At 54.3% G+C, this 20,898-nt stretch overlaps 2 protein-coding genes and 1 pseudogene across 2 annotated transcripts; 2 read left to right on the plus strand and 1 right to left on the minus strand.

Annotated features, from left to right (window-relative positions):
• The window catches only part of LOC119089531 (coronin-1A-like), a 39,673-nt pseudogene extending 26,486 nt beyond the window's left edge, over window positions 1-13,187 (plus strand).
• Window positions 13,188-14,782: 1,595 nt separating this feature from the next.
• LOC119089532 (ATP synthase subunit e, mitochondrial) lies at window positions 14,783-16,555 on the minus strand. The gene is made up of 3 exons (XM_037212267.1): window positions 16,453-16,555; window positions 15,199-15,355; window positions 14,783-14,934 (listed from the first exon to the last, which is right to left on the minus strand). The coding sequence occupies exons 1-3, from the start codon at window positions 16,492-16,494 to the stop codon at window positions 14,855-14,857; spliced, it is 279 nt and encodes a 92-aa protein (XP_037068162.1). The 5' UTR covers window positions 16,495-16,555; the 3' UTR covers window positions 14,783-14,854.
• Window positions 16,556-16,868: 313 nt separating this feature from the next.
• LOC119090277 (mediator of RNA polymerase II transcription subunit 18-like) lies at window positions 16,869-20,518 on the plus strand. The gene is made up of 6 exons (XM_037213059.1): window positions 16,869-16,955; window positions 18,137-18,221; window positions 18,708-18,843; window positions 19,394-19,486; window positions 19,897-20,066; window positions 20,489-20,518. Exons 2-6 carry the CDS (start codon window positions 18,153-18,155, stop codon window positions 20,516-20,518), a joined length of 498 nt encoding a protein of 165 aa, XP_037068954.1. The 5' UTR covers window positions 16,869-16,955; window positions 18,137-18,152.
• The last annotated feature ends 380 nt before the right edge of the window (window positions 20,519-20,898 follow it).

Here is a 20,898-nt window from a genome sequence, read left to right on the forward strand (position 1 = left end):
GCGAAAGCCATCGGGACATTTATCACGGCGGCAGCAATGCGTCGCCGGCCGCGCCGGTCACGTCTCAGTCGCGCCGTCCCTTCACACGGCCGCGCCATGATTGCCGCCGTCAGCTGTCCGTGACATCCTCAGCTGACCACGGAAGAGGCGGCGGCGCCGCGCGACCGTGACACAAAAACCGCTACCGATTGTCGGCGCCGGCGGCGGCGCGGCCGGCCGGGGTGCGCGCCGCATTCGTCGCGGCCGGGCGGGACAGGGCGCCCCTGCGCCGTCGCCCGGTGCCGGAGAAGCGCGCGACATGGGACCCGTTACCCGTTCATCTCGTGCGACGCTCTGGATAGACCTCGGGACGAGGCGGAACGCCGGCCGAATCGGCCTCCGAAGCCGAGTGATGGAGGGCCCGCTGAGGCTGACCGGCCTCCAGCGGCGCTATTTCGGGTGGCGTTAGCGGCCATTAATCTTGATTCCGATAAATCTGGGGCAGTTCGTGCTGTTCCCCGGTGCCGTGAGGACATAATCATCCACTAAAGTGGTCCGGTCGATGCATCGAAAGCGGCCAGGCTGCGCTGGCCGGTCGGACTGCCTGTAGCCGAGCTGAACTTTCTGGCAATTAAGATAATTATCTCGCTCATCGTGAGGTGCCTTTATTTCGGCATTTGGAGCACTTTTCCATCGAATTCCTGAGATTGTTTCCGCTGTCTTTCCGATAATTCTCGGTCATCTAGGTCGCCGTCACTGACATTAGGGGGTAGTTTAATGCCACCAACTAATCGCGCTTCTTTTGTTTTCGTTTTGTACGATATCGCAGATCTCATTTTGATACAGTGGGATGGTTTAGCAAGCCAACATCCACTGCGACGGGTATTGCTGTGTGTTTAGGCTATGCGGACTTGTGAAGCACTCTACGCTTTCGTCTCCCTTGCTGTCGTCGTTGACCTGACCAAATCGCCCCAGACGGGCCGAGTGGACTCGTCCGTGGGGCGGGTGGCCGGCCACCGGGGCCCGTGATGGACATCAAGTGGAACCCCTTCAACGACAACGTCATCGCCTCGGGCTCCGACGACTGCACGGTGAGTAAGCTCGTCCTCCCCGGCCGACCGCACCCGAGCCAGCGCACCTCCCGACAGTCAGTGAGCTGGCCCTCCGGGACCGAGCGCACCCGAGCCAGCGTACCCCCGACAGTCAGTAACTGGCCCTCCGCGACCGACCGCACCCAAGCCACCGCACCTCCCGGCGGTCAGTAAGCTGGTCCTCCGCGACCGACCGCACCCAGGCCAGCGCATCTCCCGACAGTCAGTGAGCTGGTCCTCAGCGACCGACCGCACCCGAGCCAGCGTACCTCCCGACAGGCAGTGAGCTGGTTCTCCGCGACCGACCGCACCCAAACCAGCACACCTCCTGGCAGTCAGTGAGCTGGCTCCCCGCGGCCGACCGCACCCGAGCCAGCGCACTTCTGACAGCAAAAACCGCTCAGCCCAACACAAAGCACTGCAGGCACACCACCGTCGAACACCGCTCCACAGTCCTCGAACGGCCACGCCCAGGCGTGAAGCAACGCGGTGTGTAATGGGATGACTGCGCCGGGCCAGCGGCGCGCCGTCGCTGGACCGGAGTCGCGTTGCCATCCGGGGAACGGACATTGCTTCAGTCCCACGAGATCCGCCGCTCACCGCTCGCCGCCGTTCGCTGCCGGGAGAAAGCCGGGCCGGGCGGCGCGCCGCCGCCGGGCGAGAGGTGAACGCGGTGACATGTGGCGTCCATCGGGGAACATCTCGGGTGGATGACGGTGATGTAACCCGGTCGCCGTCCGGTGGCGGGCTGCGGGGAGAACTGCCGGGGCGTGACGGCGGGCCACTTGGTGAAGCCCGGCGGGGGCAGACAGGAGAGACTCGGCCATAGATGCCGAGCGCCGGCGTGGCCCGTGTCGTGACCCACACTGAAGCTCCCGGCATCGGCGTGACCCACACTGAAGCTCCCGGCATCGGCGTGACCCACACGGAAGCTCCCGGCATCGGCGTGGCCCGCGCCGAAGCTCCCGGCATAGGCGTGACCCACACTGAAGCTCCCGGCATCGGCGTGACCCACACGGAAGTTCCCGGCATCGGCGTGGCCCGCGCCGAAGCTCCCGGCTAGGCGTGACCCACACTGAAGCTCCCGGCATCGGCGTGGCCCGCGCCGAAGCTCCCGGCATCGGCGTGGCCCGCGCCGAAGCTCCCGGCGTAGGCGTGGCCCACACTGAAGCTCTCCTTCTCCGGCGATGGTATTGCATGCGTTATGCAATGAACATGGTGTGGGCTGCTCAGCCGCAAAAGATGCTTGCTACGGGCATGGAAAGCAGCTATTAGTCTACGTCTGGCGTAAGTGTTGTGTTGCATCATTTATCGGAATTCCTCAGGTTGAGAATCACCTATTACGATTGGCTCCCAAACCGCAAACGCGGTAGAATTCGGTGTATTTCGGTATTTCAAGCGGGACGGTACGAGCACGGGTGGGTCAGACATGGAGGCCTCTCACCTATGCGAGGGATTCGGCCGTCCCAATAGCACTGGTTGGCGCGTGGTAGGCGAAATGCCGGCTGGTGTTTTTGCCCACGAAGAAGGAAATATTGTATCAAATTATTATGCTTTATGAGGTTTACTCACGAATGCACGGCAGACAGCAGAAGACGGAATGATGGAAAGGCGTGGTTATGACCACATTGCGTGAGCATCGCTGCCCAGGTGTTGTCCCTGAGCGCCGCCTCCGGACGAGCTTGTGATCAGGTCACTCTAGTTAATGCCTTCCACGCGGACTTGTGCTTGGTTCCACTTCAGCAGGATCTACCTCCCCCTGACGCGTACCATATGGCGTTGACTTGACCCCGACTTGGAACATCTTCGCGCCACTAGATATCGCTCAATTTCGAAGTCGATTCTGACGCAAGCGACAACAGCTGTGATATGATTTATGCTGTAGGCTTCACAAAAACATTGGCGAAATCCTCGAGTTGATAACATTTAAGCGTGGTCCCATGCAAGAGGTCAGAGACCTGACTACATTGGAAATTGCACACTGGATTGTTTGACACTGCCGGAACAGATCGTTCCGGCTATCTGATACGGTCGAATTAATTCGGATGAGCATCGATACCGAGCAACTGAGCTGGCGAAAAGGTTAGAGGAGATTTCCGTCCGTCAGGCATATCATGTGACTCACTGTGCGTAGGTTGGCTATAATTGTGAATGTTTGGTGACGTGTCACAGAAAGACGCACATTGTGACAATGGTCGTTGCACGCGACTGTCTTTCGATGAACTCTCAAAACAGCCTGGATAGCATAGAACACGAAACCCGCGACCTTGCTGCGCTGGCTCAAATTTGTAGCCGTGATTGCTGGTCAGGTGTCCATCAGAGAGCGAATCAGCTTCCCCGTTCGGCGCATCCAAGCCTGCCCACTGATGAAACGATGCTCCTACCCACTATCGACGAATCAGATGACCTTTCCACGCACGATCAGTGTCACACAGCCGCCGCCCGCACCGCCTGTGCCGCAGGTCAAGGTGTGGTACATCCCCGACACGGGCCTGAACGGCAACCTGACCGAGTGGCTGGTGGACCTGCGCGGGCACAAGCGGCGCGTCAGCTACATCGACTGGCACCCGACCGCCGAGAACGTGCTCATCAGTGCCGGCCTCGACCACCTGGTGAGTGGCGCGCGCTCGTCACCTAGCGCGACCGTGGCGCCTCCAGCTTCGAGGCAGCGGACGGGGCGTTGCGTTTCCCTGGCCGGGTGGAATGTGTTACGGATGGAGGAGGAAGGTGAGATGAAAGAGGAAAGGAGGTGGGATAATGGGAAATTTGACTCGCCTATTGAATTTCACGCGGTTGTTAAGCGCGACAAAGTGCCTATTCACGGCGGCATCAGCGTGTCCAGCACCCGCTGCCACACGGTCTCCTGGCGTCTTATACGGCCCATCTAGCGGCGTTATCAGTGTCTTGACGCGTCTGACAGCCAGCAGCCACGGCGATCCTGGCAGCCATCATGGACGCAGCCAAGCCGTGCGATGGCCGCGCTAAAGACCGGTCACTAACCACTGCTCTGGGATGTCGTGGGAACGTGCACGGCGTGCGACCCTGATGGACAGCGCCGAGAGTGGACCTGGCAGACACGCCAGCCGTCTGAAACGTGCTCCCGCCACCGAATCAGCTCCTGTGCACGCCCCTGGCCGTGATAATGAGCGCAGAATCATGGTCGGGTGGAGCCCGCCGTCCGCGTCGCTTGTGTAAACACAGATTATAGCAGCGCTGTGTCATGGCCAACCGGGGACGACTGAAGTGCTGCTTCCTTTGTTGGTCGCGACAACAACGCCCTATTTTTCTTACCAGCTGCAAGTAGCTCATCGATGGAGCCATAGCTATATAACCATCGACGATATTGACATAGCAGCAGGGTGGCACACGAAGGATGCGCGCACGCTCTCGGCCATGTTGTCATGTTAGCACATATCATCCGCACATGGTGTGCAGGCAGGCAAATCGAATATTGGTGTTTGCCATATCCCCTGCCCCCATGCCCCTGCAAATCCACAATGGTGAGAATGGAGTCATGGCGTCTCACCACTCAAAGATGACAAAAGGCAAGAATTGTCACCTTTAAGGCCTGATCTTTGGACAGCTTGAGCGGAATTCGGAGTCTTTCCCTGTCTCGCCAGCTTGGATTCTGGTTACCATATGCTCGATGTTATTCAGGGTTGGCCCCCACTTCGATCTATTTTCGCCACCCCAGCTTTTGAATTATTTTGAAAGGGTTCAGGACAAAAGCGCCACTATTGGGCCGTGACCTTCGACCTTCCGGCCAAATCACGATTCCGCCGCGCCGCCGCACCACGCCAGCGATCTGTGACCCGGCTGACTCAGCGCGCGCCACGCGCCGGCAGATAATCGTGTGGAACATCAGCAAGGGTGAGGTGATCAACGCCATCGACTGTCACCCGGACGCCATCTTCGGCATGTCGCTGAACCGCGACGGCTCGCTGCTGGCCACCACGTGCAAGGACAAGAAGTTGCGCATCATCGAGCCGCGCTCTGGCCGCGTTCTGCAGGTCAGAGGTCACCGCCAGGTCCGCGGGGCCAGCGCGGAGGTCATCGACACCAGCATGAGACACCTGCCGCCATCAGGTGGTTTCTTGCTGGTTTCCGACTAGGCGAGAGGTCACTGGCCTTCTGCCATGTCAGTTGTCACCGCCGGTGGCCCGCGACCGGTCAGAGGTCAGTGACTGAGCTAAAGGTCACTCATTCACCGTTCATCGTACGTGCCGATGGCGGTTCGTCGATCCTTGTAGTCATTTTCTTTGTCGAAATATCTGCCACGTGCTTTCATTGACAACGGCTCTGACAGGCAGGTCACGCATAAATGTTCAGAGAATGTCGCGTTTGATCGGTAGTAAATGCTGATGGATCTGTCCGGGTTTCGCTTCTGAAATGGAATAGGGTCTTATGCAATTATGTCAGTTACAAATCAGTCAGAGCACTATAAGAGCTACGCCTATGTTCATAAAATCCCCTATTTTGTTAATGTCAGAAATTTGATAGTTTCGAAAGCCTGACAAGAAAATGAGTAACTAATAAAGGCTAATGCAGAAGACTACAGTAGGAACCACTTTATTTCATCGTTGTCATTGTTGTCATTGGGCCTTTCGATGTACTCCGCTGGTGAGGCTGTATGACGTCGCCTGCCTCTCATTCTGATAGGAAAGGCGGCCACCGCGAGGAGTCGGACACTTGACTTCATCATCAATATCAGAACAAATTATGTGTTTTGCACTCCCAATGGTTCATTGTCAAATGTTATGCCATTGTATTTGAGTAATACGATAATCAAACACACGCATTATTGTTGCAAGTTAGAGGTAATAAATCAGCTATTTGTTTTTGCAAGTTAGAGGTAATTAATCAGCATCTTAGATATGGGCAGCATTGTGTCAGGTGATTCTGTACAAAACACCCAGTGACATCACCGTGCATTTTGGAATATGCGAAGGAAGCCATTTCCAAAAAGAGAAACGATGGTTCTACCGTTGAATATCTGCAATCGTGATGTATCTTTTTCTGTATTTAACTCGGTTCCTTTAAACGAGTCGTCATTTGCAATATCGGTATTGCTTTGTCATCTGTAATTGCGAGTTGCAAGAAGTGTTTGCAGAACAGACAGTGAGGCTCCACAATGTTGCAATCATAGTTTGAAGCTCAGATCAACCACACCGTTTCACGAAATGACGTCCTCAGCCCTTCCCAATGTGTCGGATTTTTCATTTAGGCTTTAAGCCAACTGATTGATCTTTTGATGGTCGTGGGTCTAACCCATCGGGCAGCCTTACAACCACTTGGACACGTGTGCGAACATCGCAGTCTTTTGGCATCGACGCTGTCCTCAAATTACCGCTCCAACAGCCGTCACAACCTTCGATGCACTTTGCGTCCTCTTCAGAAGCATACCTGCTGGTGTTATTTCTTGTCGGTTTTTTAGACGCCCAAACTGCACCGAAATGAAAGGTTCAAAGTTGGTAGAAACCTGATGATTAAATATAGATAAGACGTCCGCGTATGCACTGTTTCGAACACAGGTCTTGTCATCATGTATGTAATGGAGTTATCACCCGGATATTGCCTCACAATGCCGAGCCGTGGGCGAAAATGCACTGCATACCTCGGTGCGGCGAGGCACCGCACCTCACGACGCCGGTCCGCCGTCGGTTGTGACCTGCTCTGTTGATGACGTGACCTGTCCTTGCCCCACTACTGGATGTGACCTGCCCCGGTGCCGGTGTGACCTGCGCCAGCGGCGGTGTGACCTGCCCTGCCCACTGCCGGACGTGACCTGCCCCGGCGGCGGTGTGACCCGCCCCCTCCCCCTCCTTGTCGCCAGGAGGGCCAGTGCCACGAGGGCGCCAAGGCGTGTAAGGTGCAGTATCTGGGCGACACGGGCCGGGTGCTCACCACCGGCTTCTCCAAGTTCTCGGACCGGCAGTACGCCGTCTGGGACGAGCGCCGCCTCAGCGAGCCGCTCCGCCTCGAGAACATCGACTCGTCGTCCGGCATCATCTACCCCTTCTACGACCCGGACACCCGCGTCCTCTTCCTGGCCGGGAAGGTGGGCCGCCGACAGGGCAGCCAGTCGCGACTCTCGTCGATGGCTGTGATATGCATCTGTGGACGGTGGTTTGATTGTGACGTGCGGGCCGAACGATGCATAGGGGCATGGATGTCACGATGCTTTAAATGCTGCCGGGGCTCAGTTTATTTTGGTGCAATGATATCTCGTAGCAATGAAATAGGGTTACGCACCTGTACAAAAGTGACATTCGTATGTGGTGTGGAAGTGGGGGTCATCGCCATAGCGCGATTACAGGGATAAGTCACGATAATGCGATCGCAGTCGATGTTTTTACGGCACGTCGTTTGGCTACCGAGTCCTTAAGAGCCTAGCTGACCAACACCAATTGGAAGGTGATCTTTGCTGCTCCCGTCGTTCGGAACACATGTGCCCACGTCTAAGGGGCAGCCATGCCCGTCCTGCCCTGACCTGCCGACCCGGTGTGGTCCGACAGGGCGACGGCAACATCCGCTACTACGAAATCGTGGACGAGCCCCCCTGGTGCCACTACCTGAACCAGTACATCTCGGGCTCGCCGCAGCGCGGCCTGGGCGTGCTGACCAAGCGCGCCATGGACACGCGCCGCTGCGAGATCTTCCGCTTCTTCAAGCTGCACGCCACCAAAGATCTGTGCGAGCCACTCACCATGATCGTGCCGCGCAAGGTACGCCGCCGGGAGGAGGAGGCGGGAAGGTGTGCCATGGTACGGGACGCATGAGACGCGGGGCGTCAGCCAGCCCAGATGGCTTTTGATAAGAAACGCGGCTACATTGGGGGAGGAAGAGACCTTGTAAGCGCTGAAAGCCCTTCAGGCATCTCCATGACCAGAATGAAAAGGATCCCGAGTCTGAGATTCAGAGGCTTGCACTTGTGATCGCGGACAAACTGCACACGAACAGGGTCATGGAGGGGGCGATTGCAATTGATGATGGAGTGGCATCCGATGAAGTGTAATGGCAATGGCCCATTCCGTGCCGGTGTCAGAGCCGCCCGTTTCTCCGGTGACGCGCCGTGACCTGACACACGCGCTTGCGTGTCTGCGCCGCAGAGTGACCAGTTCCAGGAAGACATTTATCCGGACACGGCGGCACCGACGCCGGCCCTGACCGCCGAGGAGTGGATCGCCGGCCAGAACAAGCCGCCCGTGCTCATGTCCCTGCGCACAGGTGAGGCCGCCGGCGCGCCAACGTGTGGAAGGATGTGTAGAACGAATGAAGCGCCGCTGGAATGCTGTCTGCATGCGGCTGCTATCTGGTAGGGCCAGGACCCGATATGAGCCATCTGAACACGTGAAGAGTGAGAGGAGCGTTGAGCAGAGGGAGTGAAAGTGCGCGGAAACCAGATGGTGTAAACGTCTTGGTGTGCGGATCTTCTGAATGGGAAGGGAATGAACGAATGCTCGTGTCTCGTGCGCCGCGCCACATGTACGTGCTTTGTTCCTACTTTGGGCGAGCCGCGCGGTTTTTGCCGAAGCTTGCCCGCTACCTGGGCTATGAATACCCGGGCCCCTCCGGTCCAAGCAGAGCGAGGTGACAGAAAGAAAGAGTAATCGATGCTGCTGAATGTGGATGGGAGGGCGGTTTAAACCGTCCGCGCATAATGGTGTGTGAGATGCGTGCACGAATTTGTGCGAGTTTGCATGTGTGCGATGCAAGTGTAGAGCATTACCCCGTTTTGTGCGAACCAAATGCCCAGTTTTTTCGGTCATATTTATTTTATGATGTTTTTAATATTTGTTGAAGTTTTGGTTCCATGGTGGGAGTCAGAGCGATCACTGAAGGAAAGATACCCAAAGACATTCAGAGTCTTACCCATAGGCTCATGGATTGGTGTTGACTTGCACGTAAATTTGACGCTTCTTTTCAGGCATCAATCGCTACCAATGCATTTTGGATGTAGTGTGGTTGCAGGAAAGACGAATTTGTTTCACAATAAGCGAGAGTCGTGTCGCGAAAGTAATTGTGGAATGGTTGAGCGTGTGTCACGCTCAGTCAGGAGTTCATGTCATTTATCACATCACTTCACTATACTGCCAGAATTTTGTTCAACTGGATGTTCGTTTCATTTCATTATTTTCGTGTTATTTTGAATGAAGTATATCATTCCTCTGTTTTCCCACTATAAAAAAATAGGCGTCGTATATCTAACGACTCCTGAATGCAGGCACACTTCTTGATCGTTTGGCATGGATCTGATAGCAACAGGCGACCCCCCCCCCCCCCCCCCCCCCCCCACTGCGGCATGTCATCGCCTCTAGTGCCGCATGTGACAGGGCGCCGGTCTCACCCGCACTCGTGTGACCCGTGCCCTCGGGCTACAGTCGGCGTACCCCCAGGCGTGGCGGTGCGCACCCACAAGCCGGTCGGCCTCAACCGCGCTCAGGACGGCCTGATCGCCGGCGACCGCAACACCGACCGCAAGTTCGCCTTCATCTCGTCCGGCACGCGGCCCGACTACCGGCCGCAGCAGGTGCGTCACCGCCGGCGGCGGCGTCAGGGCAGGCGCCGGCGGCCGGCCGGGGCGGAGAGTGAGGCTCTGTGAAGACGGCGACGCCCGTGGACGCGTCATAGGGACGGTTTGCCCCGCCGCGTTGTCGGCGCCGACGCAATTTTGCTTTGTTGACTTCGACGACGGCTTGTGTGCTGCTTTGTTGACTCCGACGACGGCTTGTGTGCTGCTTGGTGTCCAGCACAGTTGTGCGGTTTACTGGACGAGCTAATGAGACTGCGCCGCGGCCGACCTGACGAACTAACACCGAATGAACCGCATTACAGGAGAAAAACAACAAAACCAACAAAGAGAACGTGTCCCCTCGTCCGAAAGCTTCCCGCCCTGGCCCGAGTGCCGCCGGTCCCCGCTCCCGTATGTCCAAATCCGTCTCTGAGAAGGACCTCAGCCGCTGGAAAGCCGACCTGACCATCAGCGAAAAGTCGGGCAAAATCAAGGAGATTATCGAGCTGCTGGAGCGTCAGGCGCGCGCGCAGATTCTGCGGGCCTCCGACTCCCGGCTGGTAAATCACGCGCCGGCCGCTCGGTGACGGCTGGCGCGCCCTGCGGCGGCGCCAGACCCCGGCGCGCGCACCCTGGTGACGGCTCTCTACTCGGTCTGACCCTGCTTCAGTCAGCGCTGCCCTGTGCCCAGGCTCCTTCGACTTTGGTGTAGTGCCACAGCACAGTCTGTCACGATCACCTGTCATCTGTCTGTCACGGAAAGTGGTGGCGGATGATGATTCATTCCGCTCCGCCTTCAGCTCGTGCTGGATAAGGACTTCATATTCAAGGTTGATTTTTGTGATGTGTCGCAACGTATATATCATTTAGGGAAATTTGAGTGGAGCAAAGGAACGATTTTAGGAATGTCAGCTGAATTGCGCTTCGTCAAGCAACTACAAAGCACCATATCGTCTCTTCTTGTTTCTCCTGAGCGCGAATAACCATCTTGGTCTTCGATGTTCAACCCAGCTGTCCAAGGGCTTAGCGGACTACAGCCACGCTTCTTCCATCTCCTGCTCTTCATGAAAATTCGCTTTTTCCCCTCGGCGCCGTCTGGCGCGCACACTCGCCTTCCGCACGCACACGGGCGTGGACAGCGAGCCGTCGGCACACACCCGCGAGCTCGCCACGTGCACCGGCTGACCGCGTGACCCGTCTGTGACCTGACCTGACCCGTGGTGCGTAGGACACCTCTGAGGACAGTGGCGTGACTTCTGCTGACTCTTCTGACGAACCAGCTGACACAGGGGACGACGACCTTGACAGCGACGACCGCCGACCGCAGGTGCGAGCCCGAGCACCCCGCGCGCTTCACTGCTCACGACAGGCGGCATGGGTGCTGGATGGGACTTCGCACAACCGTTGGATGGGAACGCTCCAAGAACGCTAGTGTTACAAGTCATGTTCGTTCGGTTCTGTCTTTCAATGAGCTGCCGCTAATTGCAGACGCTATGGGCCATGGCGCTTGCATAATATATGTATATATACATATATATATATATATATATATATATATATATATATATATATATATATATGTGTATATATATATATATATATAAGCAGTATTCTAATTTGTCTGATTAAGATTACACCTTATATCTAGTGAACGATCGCATTATGCACAGCAATCAGTGGATGACCGTCAGAACACATCTGCCCCCGATTGATTGATCCAGATCGCTGTTTTTTGTCGTCTGTCGCCCGCACAGCGTTGCACGTATGACTCATGTTTCAGGAACGACTAAACGATGCGAACAAACCAGCGTCCAAGTTTCAGCAGATCCAGCAGATGTGGACTGAGCAGGTAATACAGCTGGCCGTCTGACACCGCACGTCACTGCCGGCACGGAAACTCCTGACTCACAGAGCGTCGTCAAACTCCTGACTTACGGAGCGTCGTCAAACTCCTGACCGACGGAGTGTCGTCGTACAAACTCCTGACTCACGGAGCGTCGTCAAACTCCTGACTTACGGAGCGTTCTCACACAAATCCGTGACTCACAGGGCGTCGTCACACAAATCCCCGACTCACGGAGTGTCGTCACACAAACTCACAAACTCCTGATCTACGGAGTGCCGTCCGTGCGGGCGCCGCCACGGTGCCGTTAAGAGCGGCCTGCCCCCGGTCAACGACCGGGGAGTTGGCAGAGTTCTCGCCGTTCTCAGCCTTCGAGTCGTGTTCAGCGTGTTCTGTCCTGATGCGCGCCATGTAGTTGGGCCCGCGTGACCCGCGTGAGCTCACAGTGGTCGACCCTGGTCACTGTTCTGTGACCCCACATGACCTGTGTCCATCCTCAGGAGCCTACCGGCCGGAACCCACCGGCGGCCGACTCTGACCTCGCCTGACCTGCGTCCATCCCCAGGAGCCCACCGGCGGCCGACTTTGACCCGACCTATATCCATATTCAGGAGTCGACCGGCCGGAGTCCACCGGCGGCCGACTCTGACCTCACCTGACCTGCGTCCACTCCCAGGAGCTGACCGGCCGGAGTCCACCAGCGGCCGACTCTGACCTCACCTGAACTGCGTCCATTCCCGGGAGCCCATCGGCCGGAGTCCACCGGCGGCCGACTCTGGCTCGACCTGAATCTATCCTCAGGACCCGACTGGCTTGAGTCCACCGGCGGCCGACTCTGACCCAACCTGTGTCCACCCTCAGGAGCCGACCGGCCGGAGTCCACCGGCGGCCGACTCGGGCTATCAGTCGATGCCGCTAAAGTCGTGGAACGGCCTGCCGAGCGCGCCGGAGCAGCTGGGCGGCCACCGTCCGGTCACAGTCACCCCGGCCCGCCCCGAGCCCACCCACAAGGCAGAGGTGGAGGTCAGTCGCCGTCTGGTGCTGGCTGGCCGCCTGCCCCGGCAGACGAGGCTCTGGAGTGACGGGCGGCGCCGGAATGTTGTGGTGTAGTCAGCGGGTGAAACCGCTGCGCGGCGTCATGGTTTGGCGTGGAGTGGAACCGGCCTTCAGAGTGGATGGCCGTTGATTGCTTAGTCGTTGATTGCCTAACCGTTAATTGCCTAGCCGTTAATTGCTTGGCCGTCATTGTCATCCACTAGACTTTGTTTGCGTAACACGAGGCCACAAAAGCTAGTCGCGTGGCCGACTTAATTTGCCTGGAATGCATGCTAATTGCTATCATATATTTTCTCTCATCCTCCATTCTCCATTTCTTCCTCACCTAGGTTCGTGCGTTCATAATTTGGGAGAACAATTTTGGGTATTAAGCGGGGTGTGAAGGCTGCTTGGTGTGTTACAAGGTTCGTTGGCTGCAACGCTTACTGAACTAAGGCCGATGTCATCACTGTAAACGAGCAAAAACATGTTCCCATGTCGCGGTTTTTCTTCACAAGCCATGCAATTGGCAGAGACTGTGGCGCCCTCTTTTCTAGCTCCGTAAGCGGTACGCAGAACAGGCCGAAGAGATCAAGCAGCTGAAGAACATGCTAAACATCAAGGAGCAGCGGATCAGGGAGCTGGAGGACCAGCTAGACAACGTCCTGAAAACACAGAACGAATCTACAGCGTGAGCCGCGCCCATTTCGTGATATGTCCGCCTAGAAATGAGTGTGGGCCGCGCGTCAGCCATGATGGCCCACAGGCTTCGCGTGCCACGTGGTTTGGTACCGGTCGGGCCAGGCCCCCCTGGGGGAGTGCCAGTGGGACGTGCTGATGAACAGCGAGAGGTCACCACTGTTCGAGGTTCTGGCGAAGGCTGCCAGAGACAGACAGCAGTGCGTCGGTGCGATCGCTTCTTGCGCTTGAGCGGCCGCTTAAGCGTAAGGAAGGTGGTCCTTGATGCCACCTCGCTGCGCAAGCAATGTGCAACAGCTCGCCACCGGTTGTAGACGGTGGCACGGAGTTACGGTTTCGTTTTTTATAGAAGCGGCATGCGTATATGTGTGCGCTGTGATGGCGCGTTTCCGTCAACATCTCAAAAGATGAACACGAAATGCCAGCTTACGACCGGCTTCCCATTGCATTCATGCTCTGGGTTTCACCGGTTGGAGACGGTGTCGTATGGGCGAGGACAGAGGACAGGACGGCACAGACCGCGGTGCGTACCTCCGGCGAGAGAAGTGGGGCGCCAGGAACACGCGCCATCGCTTCGGTCCGCAGCGATGCGGTGTTTTGAGAGGAGAGGGCGGTACGGCCGGTACGACTCACGGCTGTCGCGGTACCCCCTGCGCGGTCGCGGACGCGGCGTGGATGAGAGGAATAATTTATTTAAACAGAAGGCGCTATCAGCTGCTGTGATATCTTTTAGGTGCTGGTGTTTCTGAAATTTGAAGGCGCTCCAGAAAATACCGTATAAGCAGAACATGGATGCCTTGCCTCTGCGGCAGCACGTGAAAAGCGTTTTTACGTTTAAGCCTCCGTCGCTCCTGTTGCTGTATGAACGTTTCTGTATTATGTCAGTGACGTGACCTGTGTAGCCACTAAGCGAATCGCATGGGGGCCAACACCATACCGCGAAAACCTGTCAGGTGGGTCGAGAGGATTTTTGGCGAACAATATTACATGCCCTTTCAATCCTCAAAATGGGGCACGTTGTCGTGAACTATGCCCTATGTACTCGGTGCACGTCCGGGATAACATGGCCATACAGTGGGCCCGTATACTCGAGGTCATGTCGCGGCCTTACCATTGCTGCCTGTATTGAGTGGATGTCAATGTGGAGGTGTGAGCGCATGTTCGGCGCAGCGGCGAACGGCGCAGGCGACGCACAGGGCCGATGGGCACGCAGGCGTGCTCGTCGCAGCGAGTGACGAGCGTCCTGTGACGTCATACCATCGTGTGACGAGCGTGTACAATATATTAATCCCGCTGGCGTACTGGGCTACTGACGGCGGGATGTCGCGGAGCGGCGCTGCAACGCTTGGCTACAGCTGCGAGGGTACATGCTCTGACCACGGCGTCGGCTGTTCAGGTGCCTCACACTACAAACGTAGGAGATCTTCTGGCTGATGATACTGGCAGCTGAATGTGCTGCGACACAATCATAACGTTGCTGTGAGAGGGCGACGCCGCTCATCGAATGGCAGGTACGCCATTCAGGCAGTTAAAGAGTTTTACTTCCATGCACTTGCTTGAGAACTTGGCCAAGTCACACATTCCCAACGTTTGCATTTGACGAGTGTCATGACACGCAGAAGACATATTTGATACCTATATTGACCAGCGATGTAGTACATTCACGCACACGGCAACACGTATTGCAGGCATATTTTAGCTTGAGACTGGGTACTGTTTGTCGAAATCCGCGGGGACAGGCGTGCCGGTTTCTTTAGCCAGATACAGCATTTGTTCTGAAACAGACATAATAGTGTCAACTCCAAAACTCTTCCTCCACTGCCCACTGCAGAAACATACATCACTCTTCGAAAGAGGTAAGTTCCATAACATCTCACAACAAGAAATGCTAACAACACCTGCAACATTGGCTCTAAAGGTAATTAGTTACAGGTTTCCCACCAGCAGCAAATATCCCTATGACAAATGCCACCAGCACTTGCATACCATCACTACCACCAGCCAGCTGGCATCAAGGCAGTGCGGTGGCAGGAACATACCCCTGTTCTGTACGGCGCGCTCCTTGGCCAGCTGGGCGTCGCGGACGACCTTCTGCTTGGCCTCGATCTCGCGCAGCTCCACCTCGCGCTTTGACAGCGTGTTGTAGTGCTTGGACCCGTACAGGACACCTACCAGCAGTGCCGACCACCGGCCAGCCTGCAGGGGAAAGTGATCTGTCATTACTGTTGCTCCTGCTGTTGCTGTCCATGATCAGTACTGCTGCTCCTGCTGTTGCTGTCCACAATCAGTACTGTTGCTCTTACCACAACCTGATTGATATTAGCATAAGACAGGAGAGGGAGGAACAATGGGTGGGACAGCATAATGGAAAAGTAGCTGTTACCTTCAGCTCCTATATGTGGACTTCTGGGTAAACCACAGGCTTTAAAGGGAGTCTTCACATTTGAATAGCATTTTTTAACTAGAAAAAGCCATATTATACACCACCTGGTGCAGTTCACAGCCCTATCATCGCTATGACCTAAACCCCTCTAATTTTAGAGCTACATGCCCAAGAGCATATGCTAATCATTTTTTGCAGACTATTTCAATGTCATCAAGGTTTTTTCATTGACCATTAGTGATCAGGACCCATAAAAAGACAACTATTGAATTGTTTGCATCTGACACTCATGAGCACCATTTGCAGACATAACAACCATCAATTACCTCTTGACCTATACTGTAAAAGGTATTATTAGGCAATCAAACAGTGACATATTGAATGACATATTTAGTGAATGGACAAACTGTGTTGTAAAGAGCAGTCTTCTCTACTTAAAAGTACCAGCTGGTATGATGGGCTTATTTCATCAAAACTGATGGTTGCTTTAAATCCTAAATTTTGGAGCATTCCTTTACCTTTCTTTAACCACTAAATATGGCCACTACATACACTGTAATTGAGACATGCACTGATTAAAATATGCAGACTATTGTATGCAGCTAAGCAGTAAATTGACCTTAAATTCAACATATTTTGCCAACACTGGATGTACATGTCACAGCGCACGATAGGTAGGAACAACCATAACTTCATAAATGTCAAATACCTCAGCAGAAAAATTAGCATGCACACCAGCAGAATAACATTTTCACTATATTCAAGATATCAAACCCCCAATGAGCCCATACATGTCGCACACTACGAACATAACGCAAGAGAACAAGACACCTCCGGGACGCGGCAAAGCTGACGCACAAACCATGCAGGATGGAACAGCTCTGCTTACCATAACGACCCCACGAGTTACCTTGATCAATGGTGACACTCGTACTGGGGCTTGGGAAGCCATCGCGCTCCGCGGGTATGCAATTCACCCGATTCCTGCAAAATAATTAACGGAGCCACCAGCGCCGGGAACGAACAGCACGGGGGAAGAAAATTTGGGCTGCTGTAGGCAAATAAGTATTTACATAAATTTTCAGAGATTGGTTTGGTAAATCTGTTGAATTTGTTTACAAAAATTAGTTAACTGACTTAAAAATTATAATAAAATTTCCGCCAGTTACCATTTTTTCTAACCAATCAAGTGACTTTCATAAAGATTCGATCAAAATATTATATAATTTCTTGTTATGCTGTCATGGCTCAAGAAAACATTTTATACAGTTATGGCGGAGCTGCTTCATTCTGAGACATTCGGGACCAAACGCCGACCAACGCTTGTCCGTCCCGCGCGCTAGCACGGTGTGCAGCGTGGATTGATCGCGAGGAGCGGTGCTAAGGTTTTATTTTCGGATTCGACGGCTGAAGGTAAGGGGACCGAGTTAATCGTTGAGTGTGGCTCTGTAGCCAATTCATTTAGTCTTATTTCATTAACCTAAAACTACCTGCTGATGTCTTGATGGCTGAATGCCTATGGCATTGCCTGATGGCACGTCCATCAGTTGCGTTTCTTGTTTTTGGACATTTTTCAACACTCCATTCCCTACGCTGTTTAAATCATTTTGACCCAGAAAGCAACGCCTGTTTGGGTTCTAATTGAGTTAGAGATATGACTCGAATGATGTGCTTGTTTCTTGTTAGAGGAATCCGGTTCAGTGATGTGTGCAATGCTTGCAAGTATCCCACCATTTTGGCCTTAAGGGATCTTCCATAAATGACATGCATATTTGTCATTTTTGAACTTACTCTCCCTCCCTGGTTACATGCTGGTTATGCTGTCAAAAGCCCACCTTTGCTGTTTATGTCATGTCTCACATATTTTCCTTAAAGAGACCATGTTGGGTTGGCATAATTGAGCTAGAGACATGAACTGATGATTGGTGTGTAGCTTACCATGATAAGAAGACAGACAGTTTTAGACTCTTATTGTGTGAAAGATAAGGAAAGATATCAGAACATGGTTGACAGTACACCTAAATGAAATCTTGCACTATTCAGGCTCCCTCTTCTTCCTCCTACTGTCACACTTTGGTTACACTCTGTCAAAAAACCCTCTCCTCTCCATATAGAATGCAATGTATGCATGGATCCAAAGGCCAGGTTTTCCCTAAGGCAGAGGCTAGTGCTGTTATGTATTTTTTGCTGAATTTTATTTCCAGTCAAGTATTCAGTATCCTTGGAAATTTTGGGTTGGTTCAAGCATGGCCAAAAGATACCAAAGCATTGTCCAGTGATATATATATATATATATATATATATATATATATATATCCACAGTCATGATTGTCAATAATGTTTGGTGCAATGTGGCATTAATTGCTCTATAATTGTGGGTTACAAAAAAACACTGCTCAAGTACCCTGTCTGAAGCCATTTATGTGTGTATGCTGAGGTTACAATTATCATTCAAGTATGTTTTGCAGGCTGTCTCATCTTGCATCTCATCTTCCAATAATAAGGTTATTGATTTCCAGGTGCTAAGCAGCCATGACTTGTGATGCTTGGTTTTTGTCTGTTCAATATCCATTGCTAACCACTTGCCCCAACAGGCCCTTCTCATCAGACATGTGTGCAGCAGTGTCAGCCCAGGAGATGCTGCAGGCTGCTATTCAAACAAAGGTGGTCCCAAATCAGGTACATATGTTGGTTATTTTTTTAGTTATTTTTGCACACACAGGAACAGCACAGTAATCCAGGTGTCCTTGTGAGATCTGGCATTATGTTTTATTTGGGTGATGTTCTATGTGGATTTATTTCTGCAGGAAATAGTTCATTTGTAAGCAATAAGATTAAGATACTGTTGGGGATGATAAGTGTAATCCATTATACACCTGTAGAATATCACTGCATGATGAGCTGATGCTTATTTGTTCTATGGATTTAACGTGACATGAAGGGAGTGATGTCACCTATGCCATGCTCCGAGTTGTAGTGTGTTTTTATGTTGTGCAATGCAAATGCAAAAGTTGTTTATGCTGTTACGAAATCTGCCCAAACTTGTAAATTCAAAAGGATTGATTCAAATTTGAGGCTTGGTATGGTTTATTTTCATACAATCTTTGTGTACACTCTGGAAAAATCCAGCGCATGTTGTCCACAGACAAATTGTCAATATTCCAGGAGTACCTGCTGCAGGGTAGTGTTCTAGACAGCGCCAAAGATGTGCTGATCCACCGCCTGCGCGGTCTAGCCGACAACGTGGACGAGCAGGTGGAGACGTTCCACGACCGCGAGAGGGTGCTCACCCTGGGCCCAGGTCAGTCGCCCTCCAGGCGTGCGGCAACTGGGCCAGCTCGCGATGTACGGCTGCCCTTCAGCGTGCTTGACACATCACTGCACATCGCTGTCATCTTGCGAGAGGGACCAGGCTTGTTTGCAGCTTCGCTCTCAATGTCCGGTGTGAGTTCTCATACTTGGTGGTAGAGTGGGCGGTGGTGGTATAGTGGTTAGAACGCTTGACTATGAACCGGTTAGTCTTGGATTCCAGCCCCGGCCACGCCATCACCGCATCCCACGTGAAGCCTGGTGAAGGCATCCGTCTCGAAATGGCCGTGGAAGTTGGTGAGACATAATGCCGCAATCATTATTATCTCACACTTCGACCTAGCCTGATGTGATCTCTCTCAATGTGACCACGTCTTCACCCAACTTCCCCCCCCCCCCTAATCAATATAAAGTAGCCTGACACCTCCGAGGCCTCGGACCCCCGCTTTGCTCGCCGTTCGGTGACTTGCCGCGGTGATCCGTGCACGGGTGACGGCGGCGTCGGCGCGCGCTGGCTGACCCGTCCGGCCGGGGCTCCACAGCGGGCGGTCAGTCGCTGACGCTGTACGTCAGGCAGGCCGTCGACCATCCGGACGTGCCTTGGACCATGCGCTACATCGGCCAGCCCGAAGTGGGTGAGTGGATGCGCGACCCGTGAGCAACGCGAGACCGCCCGCGACTGGGGCGGCGACTTGACAGTTGCCGGTGGAGATGTGCTGTGCAAATCGTGGGGAGTCTGTAGAGCGTTCTTTTGATGCTGATGCCGACCTAATTTCACTGCTTAGAGCTTCACTTCTTACGCTTTTGCCGCTTGGGCTTGCTGCTCACCTTGTCTATTTAGTTTTTACTTAGCTGCTGAATATTCTCCCCACCGTTGAAAACTGCAAAAAATGTTTAAACGAATGTTGAAATGTGTGAGCAAATCCCACATTGGCACCGTTAAACAGCATGACGGCGGCGTGGTTGGCGCATTTATGAAATTTGCAAGGCGTTGCTTGCATTTGGCGTTATTCGCAGTGGTTGATGGATCGCGGGTTGTTCCCAGGTGACAAGAGCCGCCCGACCGTGCTGCGAAACAGCATCGATGTTGGCTGCACTCCGAACGTGCTGGAGTTCCTCTCGGAGATGGGCTTCAAGCAGGAGTACGAGTACATGAGCAAAGGCTTCATGTTTCGCAAGGGACGTATGAAGATTCTGGTCTACAAGATATACAAGGTGAGCATTGTTGTTACGTTCCGCGCTAACTGGCGGCGCCGCTGCCGCCCAGGCGCCGGACCGACCGTCGCCGCGTGGCCCAGTCCTGATCCCCGGTCGTATGGGGTGGCCCCGAGCCCGGGTAGGCGCCGGCAGGAGCTGGGCGCGCGGGACATCGGGCCACGTGCCCCCTCCCCCCCCCCCCCCCTGTAGGGCCCGAGAAGCAATCGGGGCCTGCGATCATGTGCCGGTTGGGGGGCGCGAAGGCCTGGTTGGGGTTGTGCTAAGGGATTGCGGCTGTAGGGTGCGGTCCTCGCGTGTCAGTCAGTGAACCCCTGACCTGCCACCTCAGAGAGGACCAGAGGGCAGGCGTCAGCAATACTGAACAGGCCGGTCTGTGTCACGTGCGTCCTGGGGTTCCGGTTCCCAAGCGGGGTCCGCAGGGTCCCGAGCTGGCCCGCGAACGCTGCTGAAGGCCTCTGCATTAGTGGGGGAGGGAGCGGGGAAGAGAAACACAGGGCCCACGACGTCTAAGGGAAGAGATGTACCGGCAAGGGACCCCGAGTGGACCAGCGTACATTCGCTGAACATGGACAGGAAGGGGTCCCGGAACTCAGACGGCCTGTGTTATGGTAGGACCCGTTTGCAATGGAAGGAAACATAAGAAGTGTAGATGACAAGGTCGACATTAATGCCGAGGTAGCTGAGGGACCCTGTGTCAGCCGGTGATCTCAGCACTGTTTGCCTACCCTTGAGGAGCCACGCTCTGACCGGCATCTGAAGTGCTCGGAGCGGATCTGCGTTGTCACCGTGTGCAATATCTGCTTCAGCCGTGCTATCAGTGTCGACTTAT

The sequence above is a fragment of the Pollicipes pollicipes genome, unplaced genomic scaffold (assembly GCF_011947565.3).
Source record: "Pollicipes pollicipes isolate AB1234 unplaced genomic scaffold, Ppol_2.1 Scaffold_3087;HRSCAF=3621_pilon_pilon_pilon, whole genome shotgun sequence".
Taxonomy (NCBI): Eukaryota; Metazoa; Arthropoda; class Thecostraca; order Pollicipedomorpha; family Pollicipedidae; genus Pollicipes; species Pollicipes pollicipes.